The 19712-nt window shown below is 42.5% G+C and overlaps 1 protein-coding gene across 3 annotated transcripts; it reads left to right on the top strand.

Moving 5' to 3' along the window:
• The first annotated feature begins 86 nt into the window (after positions 1-86).
• Positions 87-19712, top strand: mettl25 (methyltransferase like 25). 3 transcript variants are annotated; one of them, XM_064939368.1, is made up of 14 exons: positions 87-503; positions 656-826; positions 1065-1171; positions 1557-1785; positions 1945-2228; positions 2538-2685; positions 11494-11591; positions 14425-14454; positions 15229-15302; positions 16090-16183; positions 17265-17339; positions 17758-17829; positions 17939-18004; positions 19497-19712. In XM_064939368.1, the coding sequence occupies exons 1-14, from the start codon at positions 272-274 to the stop codon at positions 19602-19604; spliced, it is 1788 nt and encodes a 595-aa protein (XP_064795440.1). In that variant the 5' UTR covers positions 87-271; the 3' UTR covers positions 19605-19712. The 3 variants fall into 3 exon arrangements, with proteins under 3 accessions (XP_064795440.1, XP_064795438.1, XP_064795439.1); XM_064939366.1 differs by having other exon boundaries at positions 1557-2228; XM_064939367.1 differs by lacking the exon at positions 17939-18004 and having other exon boundaries at positions 89-503; positions 1557-2228.

Raw genomic sequence — 19712 nt, 5'->3', positions numbered from 1 at the left:
CGCATTGTTATGACGTACGTGGTGGTCTCAGAAAGACATGACAAATCCATCCACGAGCAATCGACCACGAGGGACGTCATTTGTGTTGGTGCGTAAGTAAGGATAGCATCCGTAGAACTCAATGTATTTCGGTACACCCAACATGGCTGCCACATACGTGCTAAGAAAATCATCGTCGTTTAGTTGCAACTAGTTATGCCTGATTATACTGTAAAGAGGGGAGTCATTCTTGGACCTGCTGTAAACAGGTCTCGGTTAGAGTTTTTATTCAATGGCATCTTCCATTAATTCTCTGGAAGCGATTCAGAAAAAAATAGATGCTGTTAAACTCTTCCTCTCTGTTTCACTGAGCATCGCCAATGCCCACACTGTGGATTTCTACACTTGCGATGTATGGGACCAGTTCATGGCTGTGCCACCCGTGGAGGTCTTGACAGAGATCACTTTGAATGGTGACCACAAGAGGGCGCCAGAACACTACTTAAATCATTGCAGTGGTACCGGTAAGTGTTATTTTGTCGATTTTTCATTGACAAATATGAAATGTTTCATATGTAATTGTTATTACACGGTTGTAATATTTATCAAAGTCAAAATGTTGAATAAAATAAACAAAGGACAACTTATGTTTCTTTTCTTTTTTACTCTCGAAAAGCCAAGAAGATCACCTTTGGTTTCTGTGATGATAGTAAGCGCCTGGTGGATGTGGCTGAGCTCTTGGAGGCTGCCTATGCCCACTCCCTGCCTGGCCTCGGGGTCTGTGTGGGCCGCACAGAGCTACTGCAATCCCTCAGACACACAGACAACGCTCAACCCCTGGAGGAAGGTACAAAAGAATGGACACTATACTAACCTATCCTAAGAATAACTAAAGGGGAAATGTTGGTTCTTGGTTCTGTCATTCTAACACACTGTCATTAGTGTCACTGATATAGAAATATAATTATAGTAATTCTATGGTTTGGTCACAGGTCTCTCAATAGCAATGCACAGATAGTGTACAGTTCTGCCATCCATGCAATGATTCACTGACATTGCACATGTGTGTCCATTGACACTTCCAGCTGCTGTGGTGGAGAGTGATGAGTTTATGAACTCCAAGAAGTCCCACGAGGTGCAGGCCATGTCAGAGGTGGTGTCCAGCCTAGCCCAGCGCTGCCGGGTCACACAGGTGAAAGTCACAACCGGGTCTCATTTTAGCAGGCACAAAACAGAAGAAAACACTCAAACAGACTGTGGTACCTTCTGATATTGTCGGATAAGAAACTCTGTTTTATTTTTAAAACGTTAATGTTTTGCTACCGTGTGCCCTGGCCCAGACCACAACAGTGTTCTTCAATCCTGCTCCTGGGTACCTAGTATGCAGGCTTTTGTTCCGGCCTTACACACCCGACTCAACTTATCAAGGGCTTGATGATTAGTTGATGAATTAAACAGTGGTGGGCTAGAACGAAAGCCTGCACACCCTATGAGTAGTGCACCCAAGACCAAGCTTGAACAACATCGACGGGACTACATTATTTTCTGACCCATCACAATAAATCTTTGTCTCCCAGGTGATTGATGTGGGCTCGGGGAAAGGTTACCTGTGCTCCTTCCTGTCGCTGCAGTACGGCCTCCAGGTGTACGGCATCGACTCGTCCAGCGTCAACACGCACGGCGCCCAGGAGAGGAACAGGAAGCTCAAGAAGTACTCCCGGGCCTACCAGAGGCACAGCAAAGCCAATAGGACTCCGACAGTGATGCCCCCCTCAGGCCAGGAGGACTTGGAGGATGTTGCACCCGGTGAGAGAGAGAGAGGGGACATGGTTAAGACGAGTGGGGATGCAGAGAAGGAGGAGGGGAAGGGGAGGGGAGATGGGGAGGCACAGACCAACACAACAGGGTTAACAGATCGGAATGAGGAAGATGCAATGACATCACTTACCTCCGCCATTTTGTTAGAGGACAATTCCCTTCCAGAGTTGGACCAAAGTGACCCAGCCTCAGCTCCAGAGGATCCTTTTCTCAGTGCCCTGTGTGTGGGCATGGTGGAGCCCACCTCCCCCCGGGTTCCCCCCAGTGAGTTGAGCCTGGAGGAGAGGGAGAGGAGGAAGAGGGAGAACCTGGAGAGGAAGGCCAGGAGCTGGGTTAACAGTGGTGGCATGGGCTGCGGCATGCTGTACTCACCTCTGACCTCCTACGTTACCGCGGAGACGGAGCTCAAGGAAATTATTGGGGAGTTAGAGGTAGGTAACACTCACTGTCGACCAATAAGACAACGACAACGGCAAAACCATGCTCTTTTGAATGCAAATGTCACCAACTGCGGTTGTGTGGCAATTCATTCATTTAGATAACTTAGGTCTCTAAGATTCATATTCATATTCACACCATAGTACAAACACATTCAAGTAGACATTTTCTTTCAAATTGTGTGCTTGTGTCAATGTGCCTATAATATAATTGTATGATTACTCATGCCAGCTCTGCATCACATTGCTAATGTAGGCCTGTTTCAGTGCTGAGGCCGCTCTCTCCCTGTTTTCCAAACCCAGGATGCGGTCATGGTTGGTCTGCACACGTGTGGAGACCTGGCGCCCAGCACCCTGCGCATGTTTGTGGCCAAACGGGAGCTCCTCTCCGTCTGCAGCGTTGGCTGCTGCTACCACCTTCTCTCTGAGGAGTTTGATCCCACCAGACAAGGTAATTACATGGACAGGGGGATAGTAAAGGTTGGCATACAGTGAGTGTGTGTGTGTGTGAGAGTGTGTGAGAGAGTGTGTGAGAGTGTGTGTGAGTGAGAGAGTGTGTGTGAGAGAGAGAGAGTGTGTGAGAGAGTGTGTGTGAGAGAGTGTGTGTGAGAGAGTGTGTGAGAGAGTGTGTGTGAGAGAGTGTGTGTGAGAGAGTGTGTGTGTGTGTGTGTGAGAGTGTGTGGGTGTGTTTAGAAGAATAGGTTATTATTAATATGTTTTACTTATTCTTTGGTCAGTGTATGTTTTCCACCACTCAACCCTTATAGTGGGTCGCAACTCAAATGACACCTCAATTGGTGGGTCACGAAGCAAAATAGTTTGGGAACCCTGGACTTCATGACTTGACTGAAACCCTTTTGCTCTTTGAGGAGCATAGATCATTCCCAAAGTTCCCCCAGTGGGAATGGACTAGATACTGTAGGATAGAATGACTGTGTCTCTCACCTATCAAGTCTGTTCAGATCAGTCAGAGGGACAGGAGGCAGGGACAGTGGACTTACCATCTAATTACCAACCTGGTGTACAGAGAGGCTTTGTGTGTTCCCCAAGGGAAAGGCTTCGATTTCATTCATTCATTAGCTACACACAGTATGCAGTGCATACATACATACACACACACGCACACACGCACAGGCAGGGAGACACAGTCACCAGCAAACAGACCCACCCTCCTCCACCCCTTAGAGAACATATGGTTTCCATTGTGGAAATCTCAACCAGAGCCAAACTCTTACTTAGGACTGCAGACTGCAACTGCCCCCTCTCCCCCACTAGGAGACCTGCAACCTGTCCACAAACATCCCCCAGTTTTTATGCTAATCATAATTCTGTCACCATGCAGTGTCTACTTTGTCACTCTCACCAGCCCAAGGGAAGCATAATTCTCTCACAAGCCAAATATGAAGTAGCATAAACACTGATGTGGGTTGATGAGTTGGGTACACAGCCAACTTGCTCTCTCTAGATCCGGTTGGCTAAGAAGAGAGAATCATTGAATGGATTGTCTCAGGATAACAGTTTAGAGGATTGCAAATGTGATATTTTTGACCCGCTAATGTTCAGGTGTTGAATTGGATATGATTATTCCAGCATGTATTCTGACTTCATACGAGAGCGCTGTGGTATTTATGTTCCAATCACACTTAATCAATCCCGAAAAACTGCATTAAGTCATCATTCTAAATGTACAATACACTAAATAGGATCTACTCTACACAGAATATAAAGACCCATAGGGCTATATAGTATAGAAAACACTATCTACTCTACACAGAATATAAAGACCCATAGGGCTATATAGTATAGAAACCACTATCTACTCTACACAGAATATAAAGACCCATAGGGCTATATAGTATAGAAAACACTATCTACTCTACACAGAATATAAAGACCCATAGGGCTATATAGTATAGAAACCACTATCTACTCTACACAGAATATAAAGACCCATAGGGCTATATAGTATAGAAAACACTATCTACTCTACACAGAATATAAAGACCCATAGGGCTATATAGTATAGAAACCACTATCTACTCTACACAGAATATAAAGACCCATAGGGCTATATAGTATAGAAAACACTATCTACTCTACACAGAATATAAAGACCCATAGGGCTATATAGTATAGAAACCACTATCTACTCTACACAGAATATAAAGACCCATAGGGCTATATAGTATAGAAAACCACTATCTACTCTACACAGAATATAAAGACCCATAGGGCTATATAGTATAGAAAACACTATCTACTCTACACAGAATATAAAGACCCATAGGGCTATATAGTATAGAAAACACTATCTACTCTACACAGAATATAAAGACCCATAGGGCTATATAGTATAAAACCCATACTATATAGTATAGAAACCACTCTACTCTACACAGAATATAAAGACCCATAGGGCTATATAGTATAGAAAACACTATCTACTCTACACAGAATATAAAGACCCATAGGGCTATATAGTATAGAAACCACTATCTACTCTACACAGAATATAAAGACCCATAGGGCTATATAGTATAGAAACCACTATCTACTCTACACAGAATATAAAGACCCATAGGCTATATAGTATAGAAACCACTATCTACTCTACACAGAATATAAAGACCCATAGGGCTATATAGTATAGAAACCACTATCTACTCTACACAGAATATAAAGACCCATAGGGCTATATAGTATAGAAAACACTATCTACTCTACACAGAATATAAAGACCCATAGGGCTATATAGTATAGAAAACACTATCTACTCTACACAGAATATAAAGACCCATAGGGCTATATAGTATAGAAACATCTACTCTACACAGAATATAAAGAATACTATCTACTCTACACAGAATATAAAGACCCATAGGGCTATATAGTATAGAAACCACTATCTACTCTACACAGAATATAAAGACCCATAGGGCTATATAGTATAGAAACCACTATCTACTCTACACAGAATATAAAGACCCATAGGGCTATATAGTATAGAAAACACTATCTACTCTACACAGAATATAAAGACCCATAGGGCTATATAGTATAGAAAACAGAATATAAAGACCCATAGGGCTATATAGTATAGAAAACCACTATCTACTCTACACAGAATATAAAGACCCATAGGGCTATATAGTATAGAAAACACTATCTACTCTACACAGAATATAAAGACCCATAGGGCTATATAGTATAGAAAACTATCTACTCTACACTACCCATCTACACTAGAATATAAAGACCCATAGGGCTATATAGTATAGAAACCACTATCTACTCTACACAGAATATAAAGACCCATAGGGCTATATAGTATAGAAAACACTATCTACTCTACACAGAATATAAAGACCCATAGGGCTATATAGTATAGAAACCACTATCTACTCTACACAGAATATAAAGACCCATAGGGCTATATAGTATAGAAAACACTATCTACTCTACACAGAATATAAAGACCCACTATATAGTATAGAAAACACTATCTACTCTACACAGAATATAAAGACCCATAGGGCTATATAGTATATATCTAACACAGAATATAAAGACCCATAGGGCTATATAGTATAGAAAACAGAATATAAAGACACTATCTACTATAGAAAACACTACTAGAATATAAAGACCCATAGGGCTATATAGTATAGAAAACACTATCTACTCTACACAGAATATAAAGACCCATAGGGCTATATAGTATAGAAAACACTATCTACTCTACACAGAATATAAAGACCCATAGGGCTAGTATAGAAACCACTATCTACTCTACACAGAATATAAAGACTAGGGCTATAGTATAGAAAACACTATCTACTCTACACAGAATATAAAGACCCATATAAAGACCCATAGGGGGCTATATAGTATAGAAATAAAGACCACTATCTACTCTACCCATAGGGCTATATAGTATAGAAAACACTATCTACTCTACACAGAATATAAAGACCCATAGGGCTATATAGTATAGAAAACACTATCTACTCTACACAGAATATAAAGACCCATAGGGCTATATAGTATAGAAACCACTATCTACTCTACACAGAATATAAAGACCCATAGGGCTATATAGTATAGAAACCACTATCTACTCTACACAGAATATAAAGACCCATAGGGCTATATAGTATAGAAAACACTATATATATAGTATAGAAACCACTATCTACTCTACACAGAATATAAAGACCCATAGGGCTATATAGTATAGAAACCACTATACTCTACAAAGACCCATAGAAAAAAGACCCATAGGGCTATATAGTATAGAAAACACTATCTACTCTACACAGAATATAAAGACCCATAGGGCAGAATATAAAGACCCATAGGGCTATATAGTATAGAAAACACTATCTACTCTACACAGAATATAAAGACCCATAGGGCTATATAGTATAGAAACCACTATCTACTCTACACAGAATATAAAGACCCATAGGGCTATATAGTATAGAAAACACTATCTACTCTACACAGAATATAAAGACCCATAGGGCTATATAGTATAGAAAACACTATCTACTCTACACAGAATATAAAGACCCATAGGGCTATATAGTATAGAAAACACTATCTACTCTACACAGAATATAAAGACCCATAGGGCTATATAGTATAGAAAACACTATCTACTCTACACAGAATATAAAGACCCATAGGGCTATATAGTATAGAAAACACTATCTACTCTACACAGAATATAAAGACCCATAGGGCTATAGAATATAAAGAAAACACTATCTACTCTACACAGAATATAAAGACCCATAGGGCTATATAGTATAGAAAACACTATCTACTCTACACAGAATATAAAGACCCATATATAGAACTCTACACCCATAGGGCTATATCTACTCTAGAATATAAAGACCCATAGGGCTATATAGTATAGAAACCACTATCTACTCTACACAGAATATAAAGACCCATAGGGCTATATAGTATAGAAAACCACTATCTAGACCCATAGGGCTATATAGTATAGAAAACACTATCTACTCTACACAGAATATAAAGACCCATAGGGCTATATAGTATAGAAAGGGCACTATCTACTCTACACAGAATATAAAGACCCATAGGGCTATATAGTATAGAAAACACTCTACACAGAATATAAAGACCCATAGGGCTACTATCTACACAGAATATAAAGACCCATAGGGCTATATAGTATAGAAAACACTATCTACTCTACACAGAAATAAAGACCCATAGGGCTATATAGTATAGAAAACACTATCTCTACACAGAATATAAAGACCCATAGGGCTATATAGTATAGAAAACACTATCTACTCTACACAGAATATAAAGACCCATAGGGCTATATAGTATAGAAAACACTATCTACTCTACACAGAATATAAAGACCCATAGGGCTATATAGTATAGAAAACACTATCTACTCTACACAGAATATAAAGACCCATAGGGCTATATAGTATAGAAATAAAGACACTATCTACTCTACACAGAATATAAAGACCCATAGGGCTATATAGTATATAGAAAACACTATCTACTCTACACAGAATATAAAGACCCATAGGGCTATATAGTATAAAAACACTATCTACTCTACACAGAATATAAAGACCCTATAGAATATAAAGACCCATAGGGCTATATAGTATAGAAAACACTATCTACTCTACACAGAAATAAAGACACTATCTACTCTACACAGAATATAAAGACCCATAGGGCTATATAGTATAGAAAACACTATCTACTCTACACAGAATATAAAGACCCATAGGGCTATATAGTATAGAAACACTATCTACTACTCAGAATACACCCATAGGGCTATATAGTATAGAAACTCAGAATATAAAGACCCATAGGGCTATATAGTATAGAAAACACTATCTACTCTACACAGAATATAAAGACCCATAGGGCTATATAGTATAGAAAACACTATCTACTCTACACAGAATATAAAGACCCATACTCTACACAGGGCTATATAGTATAGAAACCACTATCTACTCTACACAGAATATAAAGACCCATAGGGCATATAGTATAGAAACCACTATACTCTAACAGAATATAAAGACCCATAGGGCTATATAGTATAGAAAACACTATCTACTCTACACAGAATATAAAGACCCATAGGGCTATATAGTATAGAAAACCACTATCTACTCTACACAGGCTATATAGTATAAAGAAAACACTATCTACTCTACACAGAATATAAAGACCCATAGGGCTATATAGTATAGAAAACACTATCTACTCTACACAGAATATAAAGACCCATAGGGCTATATAGTATAGAAAACACTATCTACTCTACACAGAAATAAAGACCCATAGGGCTATATAGTATAGAAACCACTATCTACTCTACACAGAATATAAAGACCCATAGGGCTATATAGTATAGAAAACACTATCTACTCTACACAGAATATAAAGACCCATAGGGCTATATAGTATAGAAACCACTATCTACTCTACACAGAATATAAAGACCCATAGGGCTATATAGTATAGAAAACACTATCTACTCTACACAGAATATAAAGACCCATAGGGCTATATAGTATAGAAAACACTATCTACTCTACACAGAATATAAAGACCCATAGGGCTATATAGTATAGAAACCACTATCTACTCTACACAGAATATAAAGACCCATAGCTATATAGTATAGCTATATAGTATAGAAATATAGTATAGAAACCACTATCTACTCTACACAGAATATAAAGACCCATAGGGCTATATAGTATAGAAACCACTATCTACTCTACACAGAATATAAAGACCCATAGGGCTATATAGTATAGAAAACACTATCTACTCTACACAGAATATAAAGACCCATAGGGCTATATAGTATAGAAACCACTATCTACTCTACACAGAATATAAAGACCCATAGGGCAGATAGTATAGAAAACACTATCTACTCTACACAGAATATAAAGACCCATAGGGCTATATAGTATAGAAACTATCTACTCTACACAGAATATAAAGACCCATAGGGCTATATAGTATAGAAAACACTATCTACTCTACACAGAATATAAAGACCCATAGGGCTATATAGTATAGAAAACACTATCTACTCTACACAGAATATAAAGACCCATAGGGCTATATAGTATAGAAAACACTATCTACTCTACACAGAATATAAAGACCCATAGGGCTATATAGTATAGAAACATCTATCTACCCATAGGGCTATATAGTATAGAAAACACTATCTACTCTACACAGAATATAAAGACCCATAGGGCTATATAGTATAGAAAACACTATCTACTGTACACAGAATATAAAGACCATCATAGGGCTATATAGTATAGAAAACACTATCTACTCTACACAGAATATAAAGACCCATAGGGCTATATAGTATAGAAACCACTATCTACTCTACACAGAATATAAAGACCCATAGGGCTATATAGTATAGAAAACACTATCTACTCTACACAGAATATAAAGACCCATAGGGCTATATAGTATAGAAAACACTATCTACTCTACACAGAATATAAAGACCCATAGGGCTATATAGTATAGAAAACACTATCTACTCTACACAGAATATAAGGACCCATAGAAAAGTCCATAGTAGTGTCTATATCCTGTTCCCCTTTCTTTTTCCCCCTCCAATTTACAATACATTTGTTTCCCTGACATCAACAGTGAAATATTCTCTCTTATAAACTGGGTCGTTCAAACACTGAATGCTGATTGGCTGAAAGCCGTGATATATCAGACCATATACCACGGGTATGACAAAACATTTATTTTTACTGCTCTAATTACGTTGTTAACCAGTTTTTAATAGCAATAAGGCACCTCGGGTGTTTGTGATTTATAGCCAATATACCACGGATAATGGCTGTGTCCTAAGAACAGCCCTTAGCCGTGGTATATTGGCCATATACCACACCCCCTCGGGCCTTATTGCTTAAGTCTACATTCCTCTTTTAACCTAGAAGACTCAATATCATGTGGTTCTTTTCTCCCTGTCATAGCTAGATTTACATTTAGCTGTGATGGGTCAGAATGTTAGGTCCAGTTACTCCTGGGTATGTTTGCTGATTCACTGCTCCCCTTTTATGAGGTATGAAACCTGGAATCCTCTCTGTGTGTGATGACAACCGCTGTGTGCTTTTAACAGTGATTCGGCACTGTGGCGTGGTGAGCTGCTTCCTATCACGCTGTCTCTCTTAACACTGTGACCCCTGACCTGTGACTCGCCACTGTTGGGTCCGCCAATAATGACATCACAGCGTTTTGAATGAAAACACTTGAATTGTGCCAGACGTCCTTGCATGCTTCTCGCTCCTTCTTCCTCTCTCTCTCGGGCTGTTCCCGGCCTTGCAAAGAATTCTGGGATGTGGGCCAAACCCTGCAGTGTGCTTCCTCACCCTAAAAGATGGGAACCCAAACCACTAAATGAGCTCAAGACTATAAAAGTGTGGAGATCCTTAGCTAAGTCGTATAGGAAACATACATTCAATTGTGTCGTATGGAACGAGAGCCACTGGACTGCACCATTCATCATAGTCATTCAGTCTGGTGGATTTAGCCGAGTGTGAGACCCATCATCTGATCTGAAGTCAGCTTCCCTTAACATAAACTGGCCTTGGACCAGTCCTTAAGGGCGTGAAGTAAGCATGCCGCATAGCCCTAGAGCCAATGTCTCCTTCTTCCTGACTGTTGGGAACTAACAGATGCCTCGTCGCACGCTACAATATTAGAAACACTTGTGTGTGCGTGTGTGTGTGTGTGTGCCAGGGAAGGGGGCGAGCAGTGCTTGGCCCTCGAGATGTGGTCAGTTCAGTGTGGCTGATATAAGGCTAGCGTGCTAGCAAAATGTAAACACTCCACAATGTATACTGTAAGCTAGCCTTCAAACTCTAGCAAAGCCTGTCTGCTCCAATTGACTCTGACCAGGACTACCTCTGCTAATACCACTACCATGTGTTCAACAGGAGTGGAGTCAAAGAGCAATGTGGCTAAGGGGTTAGCGACACCCGCGCTCTCGGGTTTTTCGAGTTTGAAACTTCAAAGCTAGTTTGGGAAGGCTCTGAATAGCATTACTGTTTCACTTCATTCTCTCTCCCTTTGGACTTTTGTTGGTGGCCTGTCAACTGTACCACTTTCCTATAGTGTTAAATACACGGGGCAGTTCTGACACAGCTGGTGTTAAAGTGTGTGTGTTTGTTTGTTTCAGAGTGTCCAAGCAGCAGCGTGTGTGGTTTCCCCCTGAGTGGCTACCTGAGGGAGCAGTCCTGGTTCTGTGGCAGAAATGCCAGGATGTCGGCGTGTCTGGTGAGCCTGACTCACCTTAGGTGACAGATATTTAGCCAACTGTCATTTCATGTCCTTAAAACAAGTCTAAATGAGGCTCAGTAGTGTGTGTGGCCTCCAAGTGCCTGTATGACCTCCCTACAACGCCTGGGCATGCTCCTGATGAGGTGGCGGATGGTCTCCTGAGGGATCTCCTCCCAGACCTGGACTAAAGCATCCGCCAACTCCTGGACAGTCTGTGGTGCGAGACATGATGGAGCGAGACATGATGTCCCAGATGTGCTCAATTGGATTCATATCTGGGGAACGGGCGGGCCAGTCCATAGCATCAATGCCTAACTCTTGCAGGAACTGCTGACACACTCCAGCCACATGAGGTCTAGCATTGTCTTGCATTAGGAGGAACCCAGGGCCAACCGCACCAGCATATGGTCTCACAAGGGGTCTGAGGATCTCATCTCGGTACCTAATGGCAGTCAGGCTACCTCTGGTGAGCACAAAGAAATGCCACTCCACACCATGACTGACCCACCGCCAAACCGGTCATGCTGGAGGATGTTGCAGGCAGCAGAACGTTCTCCACGGCGTCTCCAGACTCTGTCACGTCTGTCACATGTGCTCAGTGTGAACCTGCTTTCATCTGTGAAGAGCACAGGGCGCCAGTGGTGATTTTGCCAATCTTGGTGTTCTCTGGCAAATGCCAAACGTCCTGCACGGTGTTGGGCTGTAAGCACAACCCCCACCTGTGGACGTCGGGCCCTCATACCACCCTCATGGAGTCTGTTTCTGACCTTTTGAGCAGACACATGCACATTTGTGGCCTGCTGGAGGTAATTTTGCAGGGCTCTGGCAGTGCTCCTCCTGCTCCTCCTTGCACAAAGGCGGAGGTAGTGGTCCTGCTGCTGGGTTGTTGCCCTCCTACAGCCTCCTCCACGTCTCCTGATGTACTGGCCTGTCTCTTGGTAGCCCCTCCATGCTCTGGACACTACGCTGACAGACACAGCAAACCTTCTTGCCACAGCTCGCATTGATGTGCCATCCTGGATGAGATGCACTACCTGAGCCACTTGTGTGGGTTGTAGACTCCGTCTCATGCTACCACTAGAATGAAAGCACCGCCAGCATTCAAAAGTGACCAAAACATCAGCCAGGAAGCATAGGGACTGAGAAGTGGTCTGTGGTCACCACCTGCAGGAACCACTCCTTTATTGGGGGTGTCTTGCTAATTGCCTATAATTTCCACCTGTTGTCTATTCCATTTGCACAACAGCATGTGCAATTTATTGTCAATCAGTGTTGCTTCCTAAGTGGACAGTTTGATTTCACAGAAGTGTGATTGACTTGGAGTTACATTGTGTTTAAGTGTTCCCTTTATTTTTTTGAGCAGAGTATATATATGAAATGACCACTGGACAGAAATATAAAGGCAACATGTAATGTGTTGGTCCCATGTTTCTTGAGCTGAAATATCTCAGATTTTGTACATACTTTTGTTTACATCCCTGTTAGTGACCATTTCTCCTTTGCCAAGATAATCCATCAACCTGACAGGTGTGGCATATCAAGAAGCTTATTAAACAGCATGATCATTACACAGGTACACCTTGTGCTGAGGACAATAAAAGGCCACTCTAATATCTGCAGTTTTGTCACACAACACAATGCCACTGATGTCTCAAGTTGAGGGAGCGTGCAATTGGCATGCTGACTGCAGGAATGTCCACCAGAGCTGTTGCCAGAGAATTTAATGTTAATTTCTCTACCATAATCCGCCTCCAACGTCGTTCTAGAGAATTTGACAGTACGTCCAACCGGCCTCACAACTGCAGACCACATGTATGGCGTTGCATATGCGAGCTAATGGGTTTGCTAATGTCAACATTGTGAACAGAGTGCCCCATGGTGGCAGTGGGGTTATGGTATGGGCAGGCATAAGCTATGGGCAACAAACACAATTTCATTTTATCAACGGCAATTTGAATACACAGAGATATCATGATGAGATCCTGAGGCCCATTGGTGTACCATTCATCCGCCACCATCACCTCATGTTTCAGCATGATAATGCGTGTCGCAAGGATCTGTACACAATTCCTGGAAGCTGAAAATTCCCAGTTCTGGCCTGCATACTCACCAGACATGTCACCCATTGAGCATGTTTGGGATGCTCTGGATTGATGTGTACGACAGCGTGTTCCTGTTCCCGCTAATATCCAGCAACTTCGGACATCCATTGAAGAGGAGTGGGACAACATTCCACAGGCCACAATTAACAGCCTGTTCAACTCTATGTGAAGGAGATGTGTCGCGCTGTATGAGGCAAATGGTCACACCAGATACTGACTGGTTTTCTAATCCTCAGCCCTACTTTGTTTTGAAGGTATCTGTGACCAACAGATACATATCTTTATTCCCAGTCATGTGAAATCCATAGACGAGGGCCTAATTTATTTATTTGAATTGATTTCTTTATATATGAACTGTAACTCAGTAAAATCTTTGAAATTGTTGCATGTTGCATTTTACATTTTTGTTCAGTATATATTTCTGTCAGCAATGCATTCGCTTTAACGCACCATCTGTCAACTAGACAGTATAGTTGAGGGCACTATAAGGTTAGGTTGTGCCACAGTATTGACGTTTTAGTGCCCACAACTGTTCAATGCTGTACAGTTGGTCCTCAGTCTGTTATTGTCGTGAGACTAACTCACTGATATCTTCTACCTTTTGAGTACCACATGTTGTAAGAGCAACGTAACGTTTTTAACTCTGTGACCCCAGGGAGAGTCCATTCATGGGGTCCTAATAAATACTGAATACTTAATAACATTTCACTTTATTTTCTCTTGTTCAGGCTTTGGAGAGAGTTGCCAAGGGCCAAGGGGTAAGTACTGTATACATGTATATCAATACATTGGACACATTTGGCCAAACTACAGTTCAATGAGTTGTCTGTGTGAGAATGACATCATGCAATCACAGTTCAATGAGTTTTTTTGGTTGCTACAAATTTGTGCCCCACAAAGATAATCAAAGCTGATCAATTGAATGATTCCATCAACTGGCCACGTGTGTTTCCCAGACGCGACAGATCCTGTTTTTATTTTCTACGTTCCAGAGCAAGTGGATACGGATGCCTTAGAGCACACTGTTCTCATACTTCTCCAGGGTCTTTCACATACAATAAGGCCTGATTGAGACTTACAATACTATAGATATTTGAGCCGCCGACCTTAGATTGCGTCCCAAGTGGCACCCTATTCCCTATATAGTGCACTACTTTTGACAAGGGCCCATAGGGCTCTGGTCAAAAGTAGTGCACTTTATAGGGAATAGACTGCCACCAGGGACGTTAGTGTACGGGGTCAAACCCGTTACACGATACCGCCTGGACCATTCATAAATAATTTTTCTGAATATTAATGTAATCACTAAGGGATGGGATTGCGTGCTTGCGTCCAACAACCAGTCTGATTGCACTCAGATCATATGTTGAGTTTGGTATAAGCATTGGGCATTGTCATAAAAACGTTTCCTCCAATGGGTTTTAATACACACCCTAATCACTGGCAGAGAATGAATGAATATCTCAAGAAAATGTCATGTTTTTTGTAAGCAAAGACAACATGGGATCTTTGATGATTTTCTGTCTCCACAGATTCAGATGGAGTCACTCTTCTATAGGGCCGTCCTCCATGTGATTCTAAGGGATCACTACAGCTCCTTTAAAAGGTAGGTTTGGTCTCCCTGGTTAGGGGACATCCAAAGCAGTAGGCTATACCAGACTACTGAGAGAGTCCAGGTGCCCCTGTCTTGGGGGTCTGCAGTACCGTTGACAAAACCTGTTAGCTTTTACTCTAGTGGCTTTTTACTGGCCCTCATTTTATGGTTTGTTGCCACTTTGTAAGAATCTCCACTTTCGCAAATTCATTCAGCTAGGATACAAAAACACACACTTCTGATGTGAAGATACAACAAGAGTATTCTCTACCCCTCTAGCTGAAGTTATGGTGAATAGTAATTTTGAACGTTGTAAGGAGCAGCCCACTATGTAAGATCGTCAGACTTCCTGAATGGGTTGTTGACTGCTGCTGGGTAAAGTAGAACAAGTGAAGAGGAATGATTGATCCTGGTGAAAACAGAACGGAGAAATCGACAGTTGGTCTTCTCAGCCCCATAGAGACAGAGGAGGTACCCTCTGTATTACACACACACACACACACACACACACACACACGATGACAACCTCACACCTCTCACTGACATGTCTATCCCCGTAGCCTACAGGACATTGGGTCCCTCGCTGAGTGAAATCAGGATCCTATTAATGGACCACCTCTCTACTACTGTTTCACTTTGGTTGCCAGGGTGTTGTAGCGTAGCGTAGCAAGGGAGGAGAAATAAGAGAGGGAAGAGGAGAATCGGATGCCTATGACTTAATATACACTGGTAGGTTAATTTCAGCGATGGTGATTTGGGGGTTGAAAGAGCTGTCTTCACGTGTGTGTGTCATTGGCAGCGAGAAGCGTGTGGGGAATGTCTACTCCAAGGCCACCTCGTTCGTGGACTACGTCTGGAGAGCCCTCCGGAGGCTGGAGCTGGATGAGTCAAAGGTCAGTGATGGGAGATATCACAATATTAGGGCGTTTTGGGAACAGACTTGGGAATGTTCTTCAGAGCAACACATCCTCAGGGGGAATCCCACACTGCTGCTTTGGACACCAGGCAAGCAACCCATAATGGATTTGGGGTAAAAAAATAAAAAACACAACAACGTATTCTTGGCGTAAGATGTGAAATCCCGTCGAGAGGACAAGCTTTTAGCATAGCTCTGTACAATTGAACTGAGCGTAACGATTATCTGTAATGGTACCTGAAATCCCAGTACAGTTGAACATCTTTGGTTGCGCTAAACCATCTTTGAAACTGACACATGGAATCGAAAGGGCTCTTTAGAAATGGATAAGTTGTGTGATATGCACCTAGAGTACTGTGTGATCATGGGTACGGCATTGTTAAACAAACAGCGAGTGCAGGGATTAGGGAATATGTCTCAACTGGCTCCCTCGAGTTGTTCTATAAATGAGAGATTTGTTGCTCGTAAAGCCTGGGATTAAAAGTGTTCAATGGGTTGTGTGTCACCACTCTCATGTTACTCACCTATCACCTCACATGACCCTGCTCTGTCTCTTAACACTTCCCACATTCTTCTCTTCATCCCTCCCTCCCTCTCTCTCCCATCTCTCCCTCCTCCATCTCTCTTTCACTACCTCTTCTCTTCATCCCTCCCTCCCTCTCTCCCATCTCTCCATCCTCCATCTCTCTTTCACTACCTCTTCTCTTCATCCCTCCCTCCCTCTCTCTCCCATCTCTCCCTCCTCCATCTCTCTTTCACTACCTCTTCTCTTCATCCCTCCCTCCCTCTCTCTCCCATCTCTCCCTCCTCCATCTCTCTTTCACTACCTCTTCTCTTCATCTCTCCCTCCCTCTCTCTCCCATCTCCCTCCCTCCTCCATCTCTCTTTCACTACCTCTTCTCTTCATCCCTCCCTCCCTCTCTCTCCCATCTCTCCCTCCTCCATCTCTCTTTCACTACCTCTTCTCTTCATCCCTCCCTCCCTCTCTCTCCCATCTCTCCCTCCTCCCTCTCTCTTTCACTACCTCTTCTCTCCCTCCTTCCTTCCCTCTCTACCAGCTCTCTGACGGTGTCATACAGAGTTACCACGACACATACCGACCCAGGATGGTTGAGATGGAGGCCTTTAACATGGTAGGTCCCAACTGGGATACTATAGCACTACTACCTAGAGGAAGTATCATCACTCTGAATGAATGGCTCACACAGGAGCATTGCTTCTCTTTGTCCAGCACTTTCTATTTTGGAGTGGTTATTAAGCCTTATTAAACTTGGTTTACGTTTACACAACTCCCTCAATGACTTGTGTAAACTCTACTCTGTGTAAATCATCTGGCAAAAAAAAGTGATATTTTTACTGTCCTCGGGCTGCTAATGAAAGCTAGTTTTGAAATCAGAGGGGTTCTATTTGAATGACATTACAACAGCCCTGCCCTGCTCTGCTTTGATACGGTGCCTAGTTGTATTCCGTTGGATCCCATAGTGTTGAAGTACACTTCACAGAAGTACACTTAAAACGAGTGTTACTGACCTGCTTCCTGTGTTTACCCAGCTGAAGGTGACTTTGGCTCCCTGCATCGAGGGTCTGATTCTCCTGGACCGCCTCTGCTACCTGAAAGAGCAGGTACAGAAACAGCCTAAACCACTGTGGCACACAGCAGACTTAGGATGCATCTCACTAGTCTAATGTGGCTGCCTCTCCTTGTCTCCTTCATATGCACTGATCTGAATAGGGATCGGTGAGACTAAAATGGTGGATGTCTACTGGGGATTTGCTTTCACCTGTCCAGTTCCTACAGGTCTGTGCAGATCCCTCCAACCTGTGGTCACACACAGACACACATAGACACACACAGACAAACACACACAGACACACACTAACCCACACAGACACACACTAACCCACACAGACACATGCAGGCCAGATATAGTGGTCCGGTCCCTATGACTTCAAACGGCCGCTGCGCGACACCAAACATCTCTTTTCCTCATTGTCCCATAATTACCCGTGTCTGGTTCCCCATAGCTAAGTAGTGGGTGAAAACATGACCTCAGCCGCCAGACCAATGGAGGGAACTATTGTTTCTCCCTCCCAGCTACAAACAGAGGAGGTCTGGGTCTGGAATGCACATTGTCTGGCTAATTGCTATGGGGTGTGTTCATTGATTCACAATGTGATAGGACAAAAAGGAGAAGGATTCTTGGAGTGTGGTTTTAGTGGCTTTCACTGCTACAGAGAGGCTTTCACTGCTACACCGTTCAGGCCTGGTCCCAGATCTGTTTGTGCTATATATGCAACATTGACCATAGAAGTTGGCTATATAGCACAAACAGATTTGAGACCAGCCAAATACTGTACCTGGTTAGCTGTTCCATTAATATTTTCTCAGAAGGGATTTTGGATGACGTGGTTATGTAGACTATTAGTTGTCTTTGGTCCATCTCTTTAAAGTGATACAGTGGTGTGGCCCTTAGAATGGTTGAGCTATTTACTGAATGACTTGGTACGTGTCATTTAAGGGCCCTAAACTCAGCTCCTATAAATGCTGTATGTTTATCCATAGGTCTTGATGATTTGCTTGTCCCAAACATTAAAGGAGCTTTGCGACTCGTTACATTTCCCCGACGACAGATCACTGAAGTCGGGAGAAATCAGAGAGGATGCCATTAGGGTTGAGTTCGCGCTGTGGAGAGTTTGAAGTGTCCCCCTTATTACAGACCAGGGGTGTAACTTCATACCGTTGTACCCCGGCCAAAACTGAACTGAGCTATCTAAGTTTGATGCCTTGTACAAAAGTGTTCCCTAACAGGAATATGTAACAGAAATGGATTAGAATGCAGATTATTTTTCCAAGTTCAACCAAGTGTCCACACTCAGAATGACACACATACTGTGTGTGAGCGTGCATGTGGTGGTCAGTGCAGACTGTTGATTTAGCTTTGTACAAAAGCATAGCTCTCAGTGCAGGCCTACCAATCACATGGTGCCATAATTGGTCAGTATCTGTAAGGTATCAAGCCAGACTGTGTTCAAACATAAAGACAGTATTCAAACATGCTGCTTCCAGCCTGTCAGAGTCCACCTAACACAATATTTGCACAGATGTGACTACTCGAGGGAAACGTTACAAAGATATTTTACAGGGGAGAGAACAGTTCTCATCTGAGGCCCCTCACGGTGTGGTTCAAAGACAAACTCTGCGGTGCGGTGGTGTGTCTTGGGAGGGGGGTGTGTCTTTGACGTTGTTTTCAAACTGTTTTTGTTCTTCTTGTCGTTGATGTGTGTTACAGGAAGACGTGGCGTTCTCCACTCTGGTGCAGCTCTTTGATCCACTGTTGTCGCCGCGCTGTTACGGAGTTGTCGGAGTGAAGGCACCTGGGATGGAGTTGTCAGAGTGAAGGCACCTGGGATGGAGTTGTCAGAGTGAAGGCACCTGGGATGGAGTTGTCAGAGTGAAGGCACCTGGGATGGAGTTGTCAGAGTGAAGGCACCTGGGATGGAGTTGT

Source organism: Oncorhynchus masou, chromosome 27 (assembly GCF_036934945.1).
Source record: "Oncorhynchus masou masou isolate Uvic2021 chromosome 27, UVic_Omas_1.1, whole genome shotgun sequence".
NCBI lineage: Eukaryota > Metazoa > Chordata > Actinopteri > Salmoniformes > Salmonidae > Oncorhynchus > Oncorhynchus masou.
Note: the sequence above shows the minus strand (reverse complement) of the source record. Positions and strands in the feature narration are given on the sequence as shown.